Source organism: Diplotaxodon limnothrissa, linkage group LG23, assembly GCF_057381915.1.
Source record: "Diplotaxodon limnothrissa isolate DT_005_m linkage group LG23, D_limnothrissa_male_GT1.1, whole genome shotgun sequence".
Classification (NCBI taxonomy): Eukaryota; Metazoa; Chordata; class Actinopteri; order Cichliformes; family Cichlidae; genus Diplotaxodon; species Diplotaxodon limnothrissa.
Window position 1 is genome coordinate 43,487,815 of NC_140617.1, and position 13,819 is coordinate 43,501,633.

The following is a 13,819-nucleotide window of genomic DNA, read 5'->3' on the forward strand; positions in this document are numbered from 1 at the left end:
ATGTATTCTGTAATCTGTAGTGGAATACATTTTAAAAGTAACCTTCCCAACACTGTCTATTAGGTTCTCTTTGTGTCTTCATCATCTGTGTACCTCGCTGCCTCTCTGTGTTTGTCATGTCTAATTTTTCTTTTTACATATTCCCCTCCTTGTGTTTCATTCCATGTCCCCTCTGTCTGTCGTGTGCATTCATGTATGTTCCCCAGTCCGTCTTGCCTCTTTCTCTTCCCTCTCTTCCACCTTCATGTCTCTTGCTCTCTCTGTCTGTCCCTCTGTCTCTTGTTCCTTCTCTCTCGCTCTCTGCCTCCATGTCTCGTGTCCCTTAACTGTTTCCATCTTTGTGTCTCCTCCCATTGTTTCCCCAGTCTGTCTAGTTCCCATATTCCCAGGACACCGCTGGACAACAAGTGGGTATTCCAAGACTGAGAGACAGCCAGAGTTGGCAAAAGATCAGACATTCTGTACTTAAGTAGAAGAACAAATACTACTGTTAAAAAATACTCCAGTGAAAGTTAAAGTACTGATTCAACTTCATTACTCAGTTAAAGCAAAAAAGTACAGGCTCGAAGCGCTTACAGAGAAAAGCATAGAGAAAAGTACTTGGGTGAATGAGGCAAGTTGTAGAGAGTAGAAAAGTTTTATATGAGAACCAGTTCATTTACCATTACATGTTCATTTTATTTTCAGTTCTGTACTTTTTATATTTAATATTGATTCATTAGATTGACTACATGTATCAGACCTAACTCACTGACTGTAATTGTTTATTTGTACATTATTGAACATTTAAAGGTGTGAAGTCTTGCACTTTAATAGAACAGAACAGTCTGGTTTCTAAAGCTACAATGGGAAATTATTGCGTCGAGGCTGCTTCCTGTCTGCACAAAGGTACATTTTTATTTTAATCAGCACACACGCAAGTAATGGAACTAAAGCTGATCGAGCTCTTTCTGCACAATGACAACCATATTAGGACACATAGAAGAAATGGTTATATATATCTTAGCACAAATGACAATCTTAAATTATTAATTCTGACAGAGACCACATCCTCATTTTAGGTTTGACAGCATTTCTTGTAGATAATGGCAGATGGCTGGAGCATGAATTTAGGCTGCAATTTTGGGAAGGCCTCAGAGGGGACTGTCAGCGACTCCTGAGCTCACAGTCCGTTACAGTTTTTAAACTGTAACTGTAACGGAATACAGTTACTCATATTTTGTATTTTAAATACGTAACTCTGGTATATGTATTCTGTTACTCCCCAACACTGATAGCAGACAAGAAACTAAACAGGGATCACTTTTACCATCTTTTATGTATTTGCTGGTCATCTTATTTCTTCTATTTTGCAAGCACAGTGTTGCAATCATTGTCTTTGTGGTACAATGACACAGGCATAATACAGACTTTTTCATGTAAGATAAAGCATGTATGTTCTTCAGTGGTCAAACTGATGCCCTAAAGATGCCTAATGTGATTTGAAGAGAAGATAAAACATCATGTTTGAACAAAGATAAGCAGTAGACACGTCTGCGTGAGAGTTATTCAGGTTCAGTAAGAAGGTAATATGTCTGCAGAATTTGTAATTCCTGTGCAGATATTGGTTGTACAATAAATAAAATCTTTTTAACTTCTTCTTCTGGAAAGTGCCTTTATATATTTAGTCATTTTGGGGCGATCCTGTCACGGTCCTGGGTTGGTGACCCAGTGTTTTCAGTTTTGTATCATTATTGAATTTTTGTCATCACTTATCTTTTCTAGTCTTTTTTATTTCTGTTCTGTGTTCTATGGTTGCTGTATCCCTAAATTATGTCGTGTCTGTTTTGTTTCCTGTTTTACTTTGAAAGTCGTTGTCTTATGTCAGTGTATTGAGTTTTGCTTCCCTTGCTCTCGTCATGTCAGATTACTCCCAGCTGTGCTCCCCTTCTGTGTCTCATGCCCTCGTTATCCCAGTGTGTATTTAAGCCCTGTGTTTTCCCTGCTCTGTGTTGGGTTGTTGATGTTCATGTCCTCCTGGTGCTGTGTTTGGCAGTTGTTCATGCTCTTAGTCCTGTTCCTAAACATACAAACAAACAACCTAAACATAGAGAACCCTATGTTTAGGTTCCAGTGTCCAGTCTAGTTTCATGTTCATGATTTTGGTTGTGTTTCAGTAATGTTTATTTCTCTGATGAGTCATCCCAGTAAATAAACTGCACTTTAAGTTAACCTCTTGGTTACGAGTCCTGTGTGTGGGTCCTCCATCCTGCCTGCTCCACAGCACACTACGACTGCTCCGTGACAGATCCTTCATTTAGTAGTAACCTTAGTTGAGGATATATGTGGGACTCATGTAATGGGATGGCACAGATGGAAGTATTGTAATAGATATTGCCCCCCCCCCCCCCCCCCCTCTCCATAATTTCATGCATTCTTATCATTGTTATGTTATGCGTTCAGTTCTTTATTACTATTTCTGACACATACTGTGATAACTGGCAATCCAGCTAGGATATTCTGATCAATGATGATTCCCACGGGTGGCGCTCACGCAGGCACTGAATCGGGCAGCTTTGGGGTCCTGTGTGTTCTACTGCACAGATAGCCTGCAGAGTGCAGCTACGCTGAACTGAAGTGCTTGTGTTTTGTATTTGCAGGTGAGCACAAGTTATGTGTTGATAAACAGAATGATGTTGACGTATGAGAAATGTATTAGAGTAAGGTACTGTCATTAATGGAACACAACGCTAATGTCGGAGTTTGTGATTTACATGATGTACCTGAACTGGTGTTAAACGGGATGTCACATCGCAAATGATTAATAAGGGGATCGAGAGGGTAGTCTCCATGCGCAACAATACTAGTTGGAGGAGCATACGAGTGTGCAGAATATTGTAATATGAACATTGGTAGGAAAATACTGAGTAAATGAGTACTTTGTTAACACGTGTTCAGTAGTTATGTGTAAAAGGGGTCCTGTGTGTTCTACTGCACAGATAGCCTGCAGAGTGCAGCTACGCTGAACTGAAGTGCTTGTGTTTTGTATTTGCAGTTGCAAATGACCAAGTAAAGAGAACGATTCTGAACTCATGCACGCCTGGAAGTGTCATTTGTCCAAGTGTGCAACAAATATTGGAGGCACCGCTGGGATTATTAATGCCGTGTCCAGCGTGATGAAAATAAGGAAGGGGCGTGGCTACAGCAACCACGATGGACCTCGAGGAGCTGGCAGAGACTGTGTCCCAGACACTCTGGAACCTACAACTCGACCAACTCAAAGGGGTATGTGCTGAAGCTAAAATCCCTAGTGGAAATGTCACAACAAGACGAGTGTTAATAAAATTAATTACAGAATCTATGGACAAGGTTATTAATGATGAAGAGCAGGATGTTGCACTCTGCTATCTAAAGAAAATGTTAGAAAGTGTCGACCCAGCGATAGGGAGCTCCAGAAACACAGAAAGTGGATCAAATACAACGAGCTCGCCACAGGGAACTCAGGAAACAAGGGAAGAAGTTGATTTAGCAGAGAGATACACACAGCTCCAGAGAAACAGCGAAGCACTGCAGGAAGAAATTAGGAGGCTGAGTGAAAGGGTGGAGAGGACACCACCAAGTCAGCCAACCACCCCACAAAATGTGTTTCCTGTTGCAGCCAACCGCCTTTCGGAAGTGACGATAAGGAGGGAATTCAAGATCTGTGGTCAAATTGGGGAGAAGGGCCAAAAGGACAGACTCTCATACACCAACCTGATGCATCAGATTGACAGAGGTCTGAACAAAGGACACAGTGAAGCGGAGGTTATAGAGGCTGTGGTGAAGTCTGTCAGCCCAGGTTTGAGTCTTAGAGACATGCTTGAGATAAAACGTGACCTCCCCCTCCCCCAATTGAAGGCCATATTAAAGGGGCATTTTAAAGAAGATAGCACCACAGATTTGTATCACAGGCTAGTGAACGTCACACAAGACAGCCGTGAGTCTCCCCAAAACTTCCTCTTCAGAGCAATTGAGTTAAAAGAGAGGCTGCTGCTCGCATCGGAAGACACGGGGTCCGATGAACAATACAGCCCTGAGCTCATCCAGAAGAAATTCTTGAGGTCGGTTAGTACTGGGCTACTGAGTGACCCTATCAAGTTTCAGCTCAAGCCCTATCTGGATGACCCTCGGGTGACAGATAAGATAAGATAAGATAACCTTTATTAGTCCCACACGTGGGAAATTTGTTTTGTCACAGCAGGAAGTGGACAGTGCAAAAGTTATGAGGCAAAAATTAGAATACAATAAGAATAAATACAGTACACAACTGTACAGAATAGAATAAAATAAAATACTATATACAGTAGAATAAAATAAAATAAATATACAATAAGATAAAAATAGAATACAAATACAAATACTATATACAACTGAGTAAAAATACAACGATGACAGAAAGGATTATTGCACTTAGTATTATTGCATATGTATGGATGTGTGTGCTTGATCAGTTAAAGTCTTTATTATGGAGTCTGACAGCAGTGGGGAGGAAAGACCTGCGAAATCTCTCCGTCCCACACCGTGGGTGCCGCAGTCTCCCACTGAAGGAGCTGCTCAGTGCTGTCACAGTCTGCTGCATGGGGTGGGAGATGTTGTCCATCAGGGATGACAGCTTAGCCGCCGTTCTCCTGTCACTCACCACCTCCACTGGGTCCAGAGGGCATCCTAGAACAGAGCTGGCCCTTCGGATCACCCTGTTCAGTCTCTTCCTGTCCCCAGCAGAGATGCTGCCGCCCCAGCAGACCACGCCATAAAAGATAGCAGAAGCCACAACAGAGTCATAGAATTTCTTCAGGAGTGGGCCCTCCACTCCAAATGACCTGAGTCTCCGCAGCAGGTACAGCCTGCTCTGCCCTTTCCTGTAGAGGGCGTCTGAGTTATGAGTCCAGTCCAGTCTATTGTTCAGATGAACACCAAGGTACCTGTAGCTGTCCACAGCCTCAATGTCCATACCTTGGATGTTCAGTGGTTGCAGTGGAGAATGCTTGTGCCTGCGGAAGTCTACCACCAGTTCCTTGGTTTTACTGGCGTTGATCTGGAGGTAGTTCAGCTGGCACCAGTCCACAAAGTCTTGGGTCAGACCTCTGTACTCCTTGTCGTCCCCATCAGTGATGAGGCCGACTATTGCAGAGTCATCAGAGAACTTCTGCAGGAAGCACTGGGTGGAATTGTGGGAGAAGTCTGCAGTGTAGATGGTGAAGAGGAACGGAGCCAGAACCGTTCCCTGTGGGGCCCCCGTACTGCAGACGACCCTGTCCGACACACAGCCCTGAGTCCTCACATACTGTGGTCGGTCGGTGAGGTAGTCCAGGATCCAGGTAGTGAGGTGATGGTCCACTCCAGAGTTCACCAGCTTGTCCTTTAGAACCGAGGGAAGAATAGTGTTGAAGGCACTGGAGAAATCAAAGAACATGATTCTCACAGTGCTTCCAGCGGTCTCCAGGTGAGCGAGGGAACGATGTAGGAGGTGAATGACGGCATCATCCGCTCCAATGCCGGGCTGGTAGGCAAACTGAAGTGGGTCCAGTGATGAGCTTATTAGGCGCCGAAGCTGAGCCAGGACCAACCGCTCCAGGGTCTTCATCAGGTGGGATGTCAGAGCCACCGGCCTGTAGCTGTTGAGGTCCTTGGGGCGTGAAGTCTTTGGCACTGGTACAACACAGGAGGTTTTCCAGAGCTGTGGGACTCTTCCCAACCTCAGGCTCAGGTTGAAGAGGTGCTCCATCACCCCACACAGTTGGTCCGCGCAGGACCTGACGACCCTCGAGCTGATGCCATCTGGACCCGCTGCCTTCTTGCCATTAATCCTCCTCAGTTCCCTCCTAACCTGGGTGGTTGAGAGAGACAGGCTGGAGCCTTGTGTTGAGTGTGTATTGGATGCTGTTGTTGGGGGTGGGGGGGAGTGAGCAGGGTGAATAGAGGAGGTGTGAAGTGTCTGAGGTGGAACAGCAGCAGTGGGGGTGGGTGAGTCTGCAGCCGATGTTGCAGACTGCCTCATGGCTGAGTCAAATCTGTTGAAGAAATGATTCAGTTCATTTGCCCATCTCACATCCCTCCCAGGCAGAGAGTTCTGCTGTTTGTGGCCCGAGATGGTTCTGAGGCCTCTCCAGACTTCACCAACGTTGTTTTGTTGAAGCTGGTTCTCCATCTTCTGCCTGTAGCTCTCCTTCCCATTCCTTATCAGTCCTTATCAGATGAAACCCTCATTGATAAGATGAATGAAGCAGCTAGTGTTGAATCAGAAAGGCAATTGAAGCAAAAGAAAACTACAGGCAGCAAATCTGTAAAAGTAAATGAACTCCAGACGGAAAGGCCAACCAGTCAATTGGGTCTGGGTGTAGGCGAAACTAGGACTCAAGAGCAATCAGCTGAAGTGGTGAAACCCAAGAACCGCAGAACACCTGTTGTAGCTGCTTCCCGAGAGTCAGAGCTGCATGAAGCGGTCAGGCTGCTGAGAGAGGAGATGGCTGAATTAAGGAGGAGCATCACCACCCCTCATGGCCCCACTCGCCCACTAAGAACCAGTGGGAGGAGGGGATGTAAGGCATGCCAGGAGCAGGGAACCAATGATGGGTGTGAACACTGCTTCAACTGTGGCCAGCCAGGACACCTATCCAGAGGCTGTAGAGGGCGAAGGGGGCAACAGAAAGATCGGAGGGCACTCAAGTGGGAATCCAGACCATTGCCCCTCCCAAATCATTAATTCCCATCCATGCTGAAGCAGACGACAAGTTGCATGAACTGCTTTGGAATCGAATAAGACAGCTGGAGGCAGAATTAGAGCAGAGTGGCAAGGCTAAAGAGACTGTGGGTGCCACGTATGCCAGTCATCTCTCACTACGCTGTCAGGCTAAGCTGAGAGCCCTGATCGGGAAGAAGTGTATGGTGGATTGTTTCTTTGAAGGTGTAGAAACACAAGCATTGTGGGATACAGGTTCACAGGTGACTATCATTAATGAGAACTGGAGGAAGTCCTGCTTTCCACATATCCAACTGAGAAGCACAAGTGAACTCCTAGGTGAGGATGAGGCTCTGGTGGGCAAAGCAGCGAACCAAACACCCATACCCTTCGCAGGTTGGGTTGAGCTAAAATTTAGACTGGGGTCAACTAGAGATCCACAGCCAGAGTTAGTTGTCCCTGTGCTTGTTTCAAAAGAACCAGGAGTAGCAGAGCCACCTATCATTGGCTATAATGTGATTGAACATTTTGTAAAGGATGGACTGGAGCAGCATCCAGACGTTACACCTGCGGTGGTAAAGGAAGCCTTCTCAATTGATTGTAAGAAAGCGGAAGTGCTAATTAACATCGTGCAGCGCTGCTACAAAAATGACGAGGAGGGTGTGGTGAAAGTCGGGAGACAAAAGATAGTGATTCCAGCTGGACAAAGCAGGGAGGTTAAGTGCAGTGTGAGGACAGGTCCCCTCCCCCTGACACAGGAGGTTCTTTTCAAACCAGAGGACATTTCAAAACTACCAGAGGGGGTTAACCTGAATGAAACTGTCATTGGCCTGCAGAGGGGAACCCGGTCCAGGGTGGGTATTCCAGTCACGAATGGTGGCAGCCAGGACATCACCCTCCTCCCTCATGTAGTGTTGGGACAACTATAGCAAGTGAAGGCTATTTACCCAGTAGACGTAAGACCAGTAAGTGCTGAAAACATGGGCAAGTTGACGTGTGCTAGTGAAAACACAGGGAGCACCATCAGCGCCCCAGAACAGCACAAAGGGGAGTATGAAGAGGTGGGCAGTTGCAGCCAAGATTTATGGGACCCACCTGTGTCAGTTGATCACCTGACCCCAGATCAGCAGGAGCAGGTGAGAAAAGTCCTGTGTGAAGAGTGTGCTGCATTTTCAAAAGATGAGAGCGATGTGGGATGCATCCCCTCCCTGAAGTTAAAGATCAGATTAAATGACACAACCCCAGTAAGATGCACATACATCTCAGTCCCCAAGCCACTGCACAAGGAGGTGAAGGAGTATTTGGAGGACCTGTTGAATAGAGGATGGATTCAGAAATCCCGATCCCCCTACTCATCACCCATCGTCTGCGTGCGCAAGAAGGATGGAAGTCTGCGTCTCTGCGTGGATTACCGTGAGTTAAACCGGAAATCCATTCCTGACGGTCACCCCATCCCTCGTGTTCAAAACATGTTAAACAGCCTGACTGGGAGTGCATGGTTCTCAGTGTTGGACCAGGGCAAGGCGTACCACCAGGGTTTCCTGGAGGAGAGTAGCAGACCCCTCACAGCCTTTATCACATCTTGGGGCTTATATGAGTGGGTAAGGATTCCCTTTGGTTTGTCCTCGGCTCCAGCAGAGTTCGAGCGCAGTATGGAAGAGTGCCTTGCAGGCTTGAGGGATGAAATATCTCAGCCATATCTGGATGACAATTTGGTCCACAGCAGATCATTTGAGGACCACCTGCGTGATCTGAGGGAGGTCCTGCGCCGCTATCAAGAGCACGGGGTGAAGCTAACCCCCAAAAAGTGTGAAGTGTTCAAGGACAAGGTGAAATTCTTGGGAAAGATTGTATCCAAAGATGGCTACTGCATGGACCCTGCTGAATTGGCACCAGTGCAAGCACTAAAAAACCGCAAACCTCAGACTGTGGGAGACCTAAGGAAAATGCTAGGTTTCCTGTCATACTACCGCCCCTACATTCCAAACTTCTCACTGCCAAGCCACTATACCAGCTGCTATCGACCAGAAAGATTCAAGTGATTACTGACAGAAGATCAACGGTAATAAGGCACAAAGGACAGTGGAAAAAATCAGACCAACTCCACTCAAGCCAGCCAATCACATGGACGGAACAACACCAGGCAGTGCTATGCCAACTTATAGAACACCTGCTGAGTCCAACACTCCTAGCATACCCTGACTTCGAAAGGCCATTTGTGCTGCACTGCGATGCCTCTCAAGAAGGGCTTGGTGCAGTCCTGTACCAGAGACAGCAGGGCCAACTGGTTGTCATTGGGTATGGGTCGAGAACTCTAACAGCTCCAGAAACCAACTACCACCTCCACTCTGGAAAGCTAGAGTTTCTAGCAATGAAGTGGGCAATCTGTGAGAGGTTTCGGGAGTATCTGTACTACGCACCTTCTTTCACAGTGTATACAGATAACAATCCGTTGACCTACGTCCTGACTACAGCGAAGCTAAATGCTACAACACACCGGTGGGTTGCTGAGCTAGCCGATTTTAACTTCTCAATCAAGTATCGGCCGGGAAGGGCTAATGGCGATGCTGATGGTTTATCACGGATGCCACTAGACATGGAGGACTACATGCGCACATGCTCGCAGGAAATGAAACCAGAGATAATCACACCTGCGACACAGGCACTTCAGCTGAAATTCCATGAACATGAGCCATGGATGTGTCCGGTTACCATAACCACAGCATGTGCTGATGTAGAGCATGAACGAGTAATGGCCCCAGTGACACAGATCTCCAAAGAGACACTAAAGAAAGCACAGGAGGATGATCCAGTCATTGGCAGGGTGCGAGAATGTGTTATGACAGGACAATGGCCTCCTTGGAGAGGAAGAGACAGGGGTGAAGACACTTCAGTTCTAAGCCGGGAAAAGAGTAAGCTGTATCTCGACAAAGACGACATCCTGTACAGGAAATCAGCTGCTCGAGCTCAGCTAGTGTTACCCACAAAATTCCATCCAGGAGCTCCATGAGGAAATGGGACATCTCGGAGTGGAGCGGACACTCGCCTTGGTCCGTGATCGATTCTATTAGCCACATATGCAAAGACATGTGGAACATTATGTGACTAAGGTGTGCAGTTGCTTGAAACGGAAATGTCCAGGCAAACCAACCAGAGCACCGCTGGTCAACATTGTCACCACATACCCTTTTGAGATGGTCTCAATAGACTTCCTGCATCTGGAGAGTTGTAAAGGAGGATATGAGTACATTCTAGTCGTGATGGATCATTTCACCCGGTTTGCACAGGCATATGCATGCACCAACAAGTCAGCAAGAACAGCAGCAGAAAAGATCTTTGGAGATTTTGTGCTCAAATATGGATTCCCTGCCCAGTTACTCCATGATCAGGGAAGGGGGTTCGAGAACCAGCTGTTTGCCACCCTGGAAAGGTACTGTGGAATCCAGGGGTCACGCACAACACCTTACCATGCAGCGGGGAACGGTCAGGCGGAGAGATTTAATCGGACACTCCTTTCCATGTTGAGGAGCCTGGCAGAGGAAGCCAAGGCAGACTGGAAAAACTCCTTGAGCAAAGTTGTGCATGCGTATAACTGCACACGCAGTGAAGCAACAGGATATGCCCCATATTATCTTCTCTATGGCAGAAACCCCCGCCTACCAGTGGACATCATGTTTGGCCTGGTTCCAGGTGACCAGAGTACTTCTCACGGTGATTATGTCCGTAAGTGGAGAAGTAGGATGCAAGAGGCATACAGATTGGCATCAGAAACAGCTCAGAAAGAGAGGAACAGAGCGAAAAGGCAGTACGATTGAAAGGCTCATGGAGTGGAACTGCAACCGGGATGTCGAGTGCTAGTACAGAACTTCAGAGACCGGGGTGGGCCCGGAAAGCTACGGTCTTACTGGGAGGAGCGAGTACATGTTGTGTTAGAAAGAAAGCACAAAGATAGCCCTGTCTATGCCGTACAGCCAGAGAGAGGACCAGGGAAAGTGAGAGTTCTGTACAGGAACCTCCTACTGCCCTGTGACTTTCTCCCCGTTCAGGAGGAGAAGCTGGAGAAAAACAAGAATGGGAAGGAGGATGCCAAACAACAAAGAAAAGGAAAGACCCAAGAAAAGCAGCAGGAGAGTGACCACGACAGCGGTTCAGAGGATGAGGGTGACTGGGGAATTATCACCACACAAGCTGCGGAATCACCCACCCAGATCAGGAGTCAGCTGCGGGCAGAGGCAGAGGAGTTCCAGCCAGAAGAAGCTAACGGAGAACTGTCAAGTGGTGGTGTCAGCAGCGAGTGCCTAGACGAGGGTGGAAAAGGTGGACTGGAGTCAAGTGCAGAGGAGGAGGCAGGGCGAAGTGAGCTGTCTGGGGAGGAGAACAGAAGAAATCAAGAACAGGTGTCGTCATCTGATGAGGAAGACAAGGGAGAGGCCAACTCACAGCCAGTTCCCATAAGAAAGTATCCTTTTCGATGCAGAAATCCACCCAAGACACTCACATATGACACCTTAGGTCAGCCATCAGTCATAAACAGACACAAATGATGTCCACAGCTAAGAAAAAAAAAAAACTAAGTTCATTGTCACATGTTGAGTTTACTGTGGTGACAGTTTAAACAGAAAGGGAAGTGTTCACAGTAGCAAATGTTAAAAAGAGCAAATTTGACAGAGCAACAACTGCATGTATTAGTTTAATAGTACACATGAGTTAAACAGGGAGTACCAGAACCAGACTAGCTACACAAAGAGAGATACTGGCTTGTATGTGAGATATACAGCAGTAAATGTGTGTCTGTGTAAAAGGTTACATGGTAGAGTGATAGGTCTACACCTTCAGTCTGATACAGAGCACGGCTGAGAGGCGGAGAGACTTTACAGACATTGCCTGGCCAGTAGTGTCTGTTGCTGGTACATGACATGAAGGGGGAGATGTATGTCATGCCAAAGACTGTTACCGGACAGAAAGTATCTTTAGAGGCTGACTCCCAGTGAAGCTACCGCTGTAACCTTCTGTTGAAGACGTGTATTCTGGGAAATCTCTAATGTCAGGATGACATTCATTTTTGGAGGGGAGAGTGTGGGACTCATGTAATGGAAGTATTGTAATAGATATTGCCCCCCCCCACCCCCCCTCTCCATAATTTCATGCATTCTTATCATTGTTATGTTATGCGTTCAGTTCTTTATTACTATTTCTGACACATACTGTGATAACTGGCAATCCAGCTAGGATATTCTGATCAATGATGATTCCCACGGGTGGCGCTCACGCAGGCACTGAATCGGGCAGCTTTGGGGTCCTGTGTGTTCTACTGCACAGATAGCCTGCAGAGTGCAGCTACGCTGAACTGAAGTGCTTGTATTTTGTATTTGCAGTTGCAAATGAGCAAGTAAAGAGAACGATTCTGAACTCATGCATGCCTGGAAGTGTCATTTGTCCAAGTGTGCAACATATATATCACAGTTTACTTTCAGATATGAGCATTGTGATACCCGTAAATGAATCTATCATCATGACACATACAAAACAATAACTTACTGTGTTTCAATTGTTTGAAATCTGATGGTAAGACGAACTTAGTGTGTGAGGTTGCACTGACCATCAGAAATCTTGAGCCTTCAGGGGTGTTTTTTGTTCTTCTGTGAAAGACCTGCAAGCTAAAAGAAACCCATGTAGCTATAACCAGACAGTCAAACCCCTAGGTCACATTTGTATTGACATGCACAATTAAATCTTTTCAATGATTTAACAGTGTTGCTTTTCAAAGATTTCAGAATTAAATTGTTGATCTAACTGTTCCACTGTTTTCTGACAGAATTAGTGTCACAAAAGGTAAAGAAGTTCATAATTTCATATAACTTTAATAATATGTGTATTGCTCACTGAGTAGAAGTGAATGCAGATGTTAGTGTTGCTCTGCATCTGTAAAAAACAGACCTGACTATTTGTGTGTCATATGTTTGTTTTGTTTGTGTCTTTGTCCCCTGAAAACTCATGTTAAAGATGTCCTGAGCACAAGGAATGTGTTACAAACTGTTACTGTAATCTCATTACATTTTTTAATAATGCAGTAATCTAACTCAATCCTGTATTAAATTTGCTAATTACGTTACTGTTACAATTATGTTGTTAATTGTTGCTTAAGAAATGATCTTCGGTAATCTGCATGTCAGGCAGACAGACAAAACAAAATCAAACCAACAGCACAGACAACATGCTAACGTAAAGAGCTAACAAAGAAGAGTGATGATACAGCTGAGTGCATGCTGACTCCGACCAACCAGCCAGACCCTGACCCTCAACAGGTAACAATCAGTCAGAATCAGAATAGTTTAATAATCCCTAAGGAAAGACAGTTATGGGCAGTCAGACTGCAGCTTCTGTTTCTACCTGTACAGGTTTCTATGGTAGAATCACTGTGGCAATCGCTTTAAAGTCACTTTGGGCTGGTTTTCATCTTTGCTTTGTTTCGTCAGGTTTGTGTTCATGTGTAAAAAGTAAAAGAAAGATCATTGTGTGTGCTTATTAGGACAGGAAGATTATGTTTGGTTATTATCAAAGGTTTCTTTTGTGTCCAACTATCACTTACAAAGTGTAAGAGATGGCACCTGTGCTCCTCTGACAGACAACTGGCTGGGAGTAAAGAGAGATAATGGATTCTTACAGGGAAAGTGGCCTGGTAATGCTATGAAATACAGAACTGGATAATACAGGACTTCCTGAACTGAACAAAAAGGGTGGACTGTAACAGTAAGAGCCCCTGGGGGTCTGGTGTGTTCATCTTCAGTTGTGTTTGAGACTTAACCTGCTGGAGGTTCTTATTTGATGATTTTAGTGTCTTTATTTTACATTTTAGGAGTCTTTTAAAATTAGTTTTCAATTAGAAATTTATGCCATATGAAGTTGTATCTCCAGTCCATTGTGTGTTTTTCATGTCCTTATTTAATTTTGGAATATTTAGTTTTTCTCGTGCCTGTGTTGAGCCTTGACTTTTGTTTTAATTAAATACCTTTTTCTTCCCTTTTCTCTGTTGTGTCTGCATTTGGATCCTTATTTGAAATGTAAAACTGAAAAGCAATTGTCTGCAATTCTTAGGTGCACTCAGTTTATTTATGTAAAGAA

The 13,819-nt window shown here is 45.4% G+C and overlaps 1 protein-coding gene across 1 annotated transcript; it reads left to right on the plus strand.

Annotated features, from left to right (window-relative positions):
• Positions 1-2,881: 2,881 nt before the first annotated feature.
• Positions 2,882-4,170, plus strand: LOC146608803 (uncharacterized). Its single transcript, XM_085348689.1, has 2 exons — positions 2,882-2,891; positions 3,167-4,170. Exons 1-2 carry the CDS (start codon positions 2,882-2,884, stop codon positions 4,168-4,170), a joined length of 1,014 nt encoding a protein of 337 aa, XP_085204815.1.
• The last annotated feature ends 9,649 nt before the right edge of the window (positions 4,171-13,819 follow it).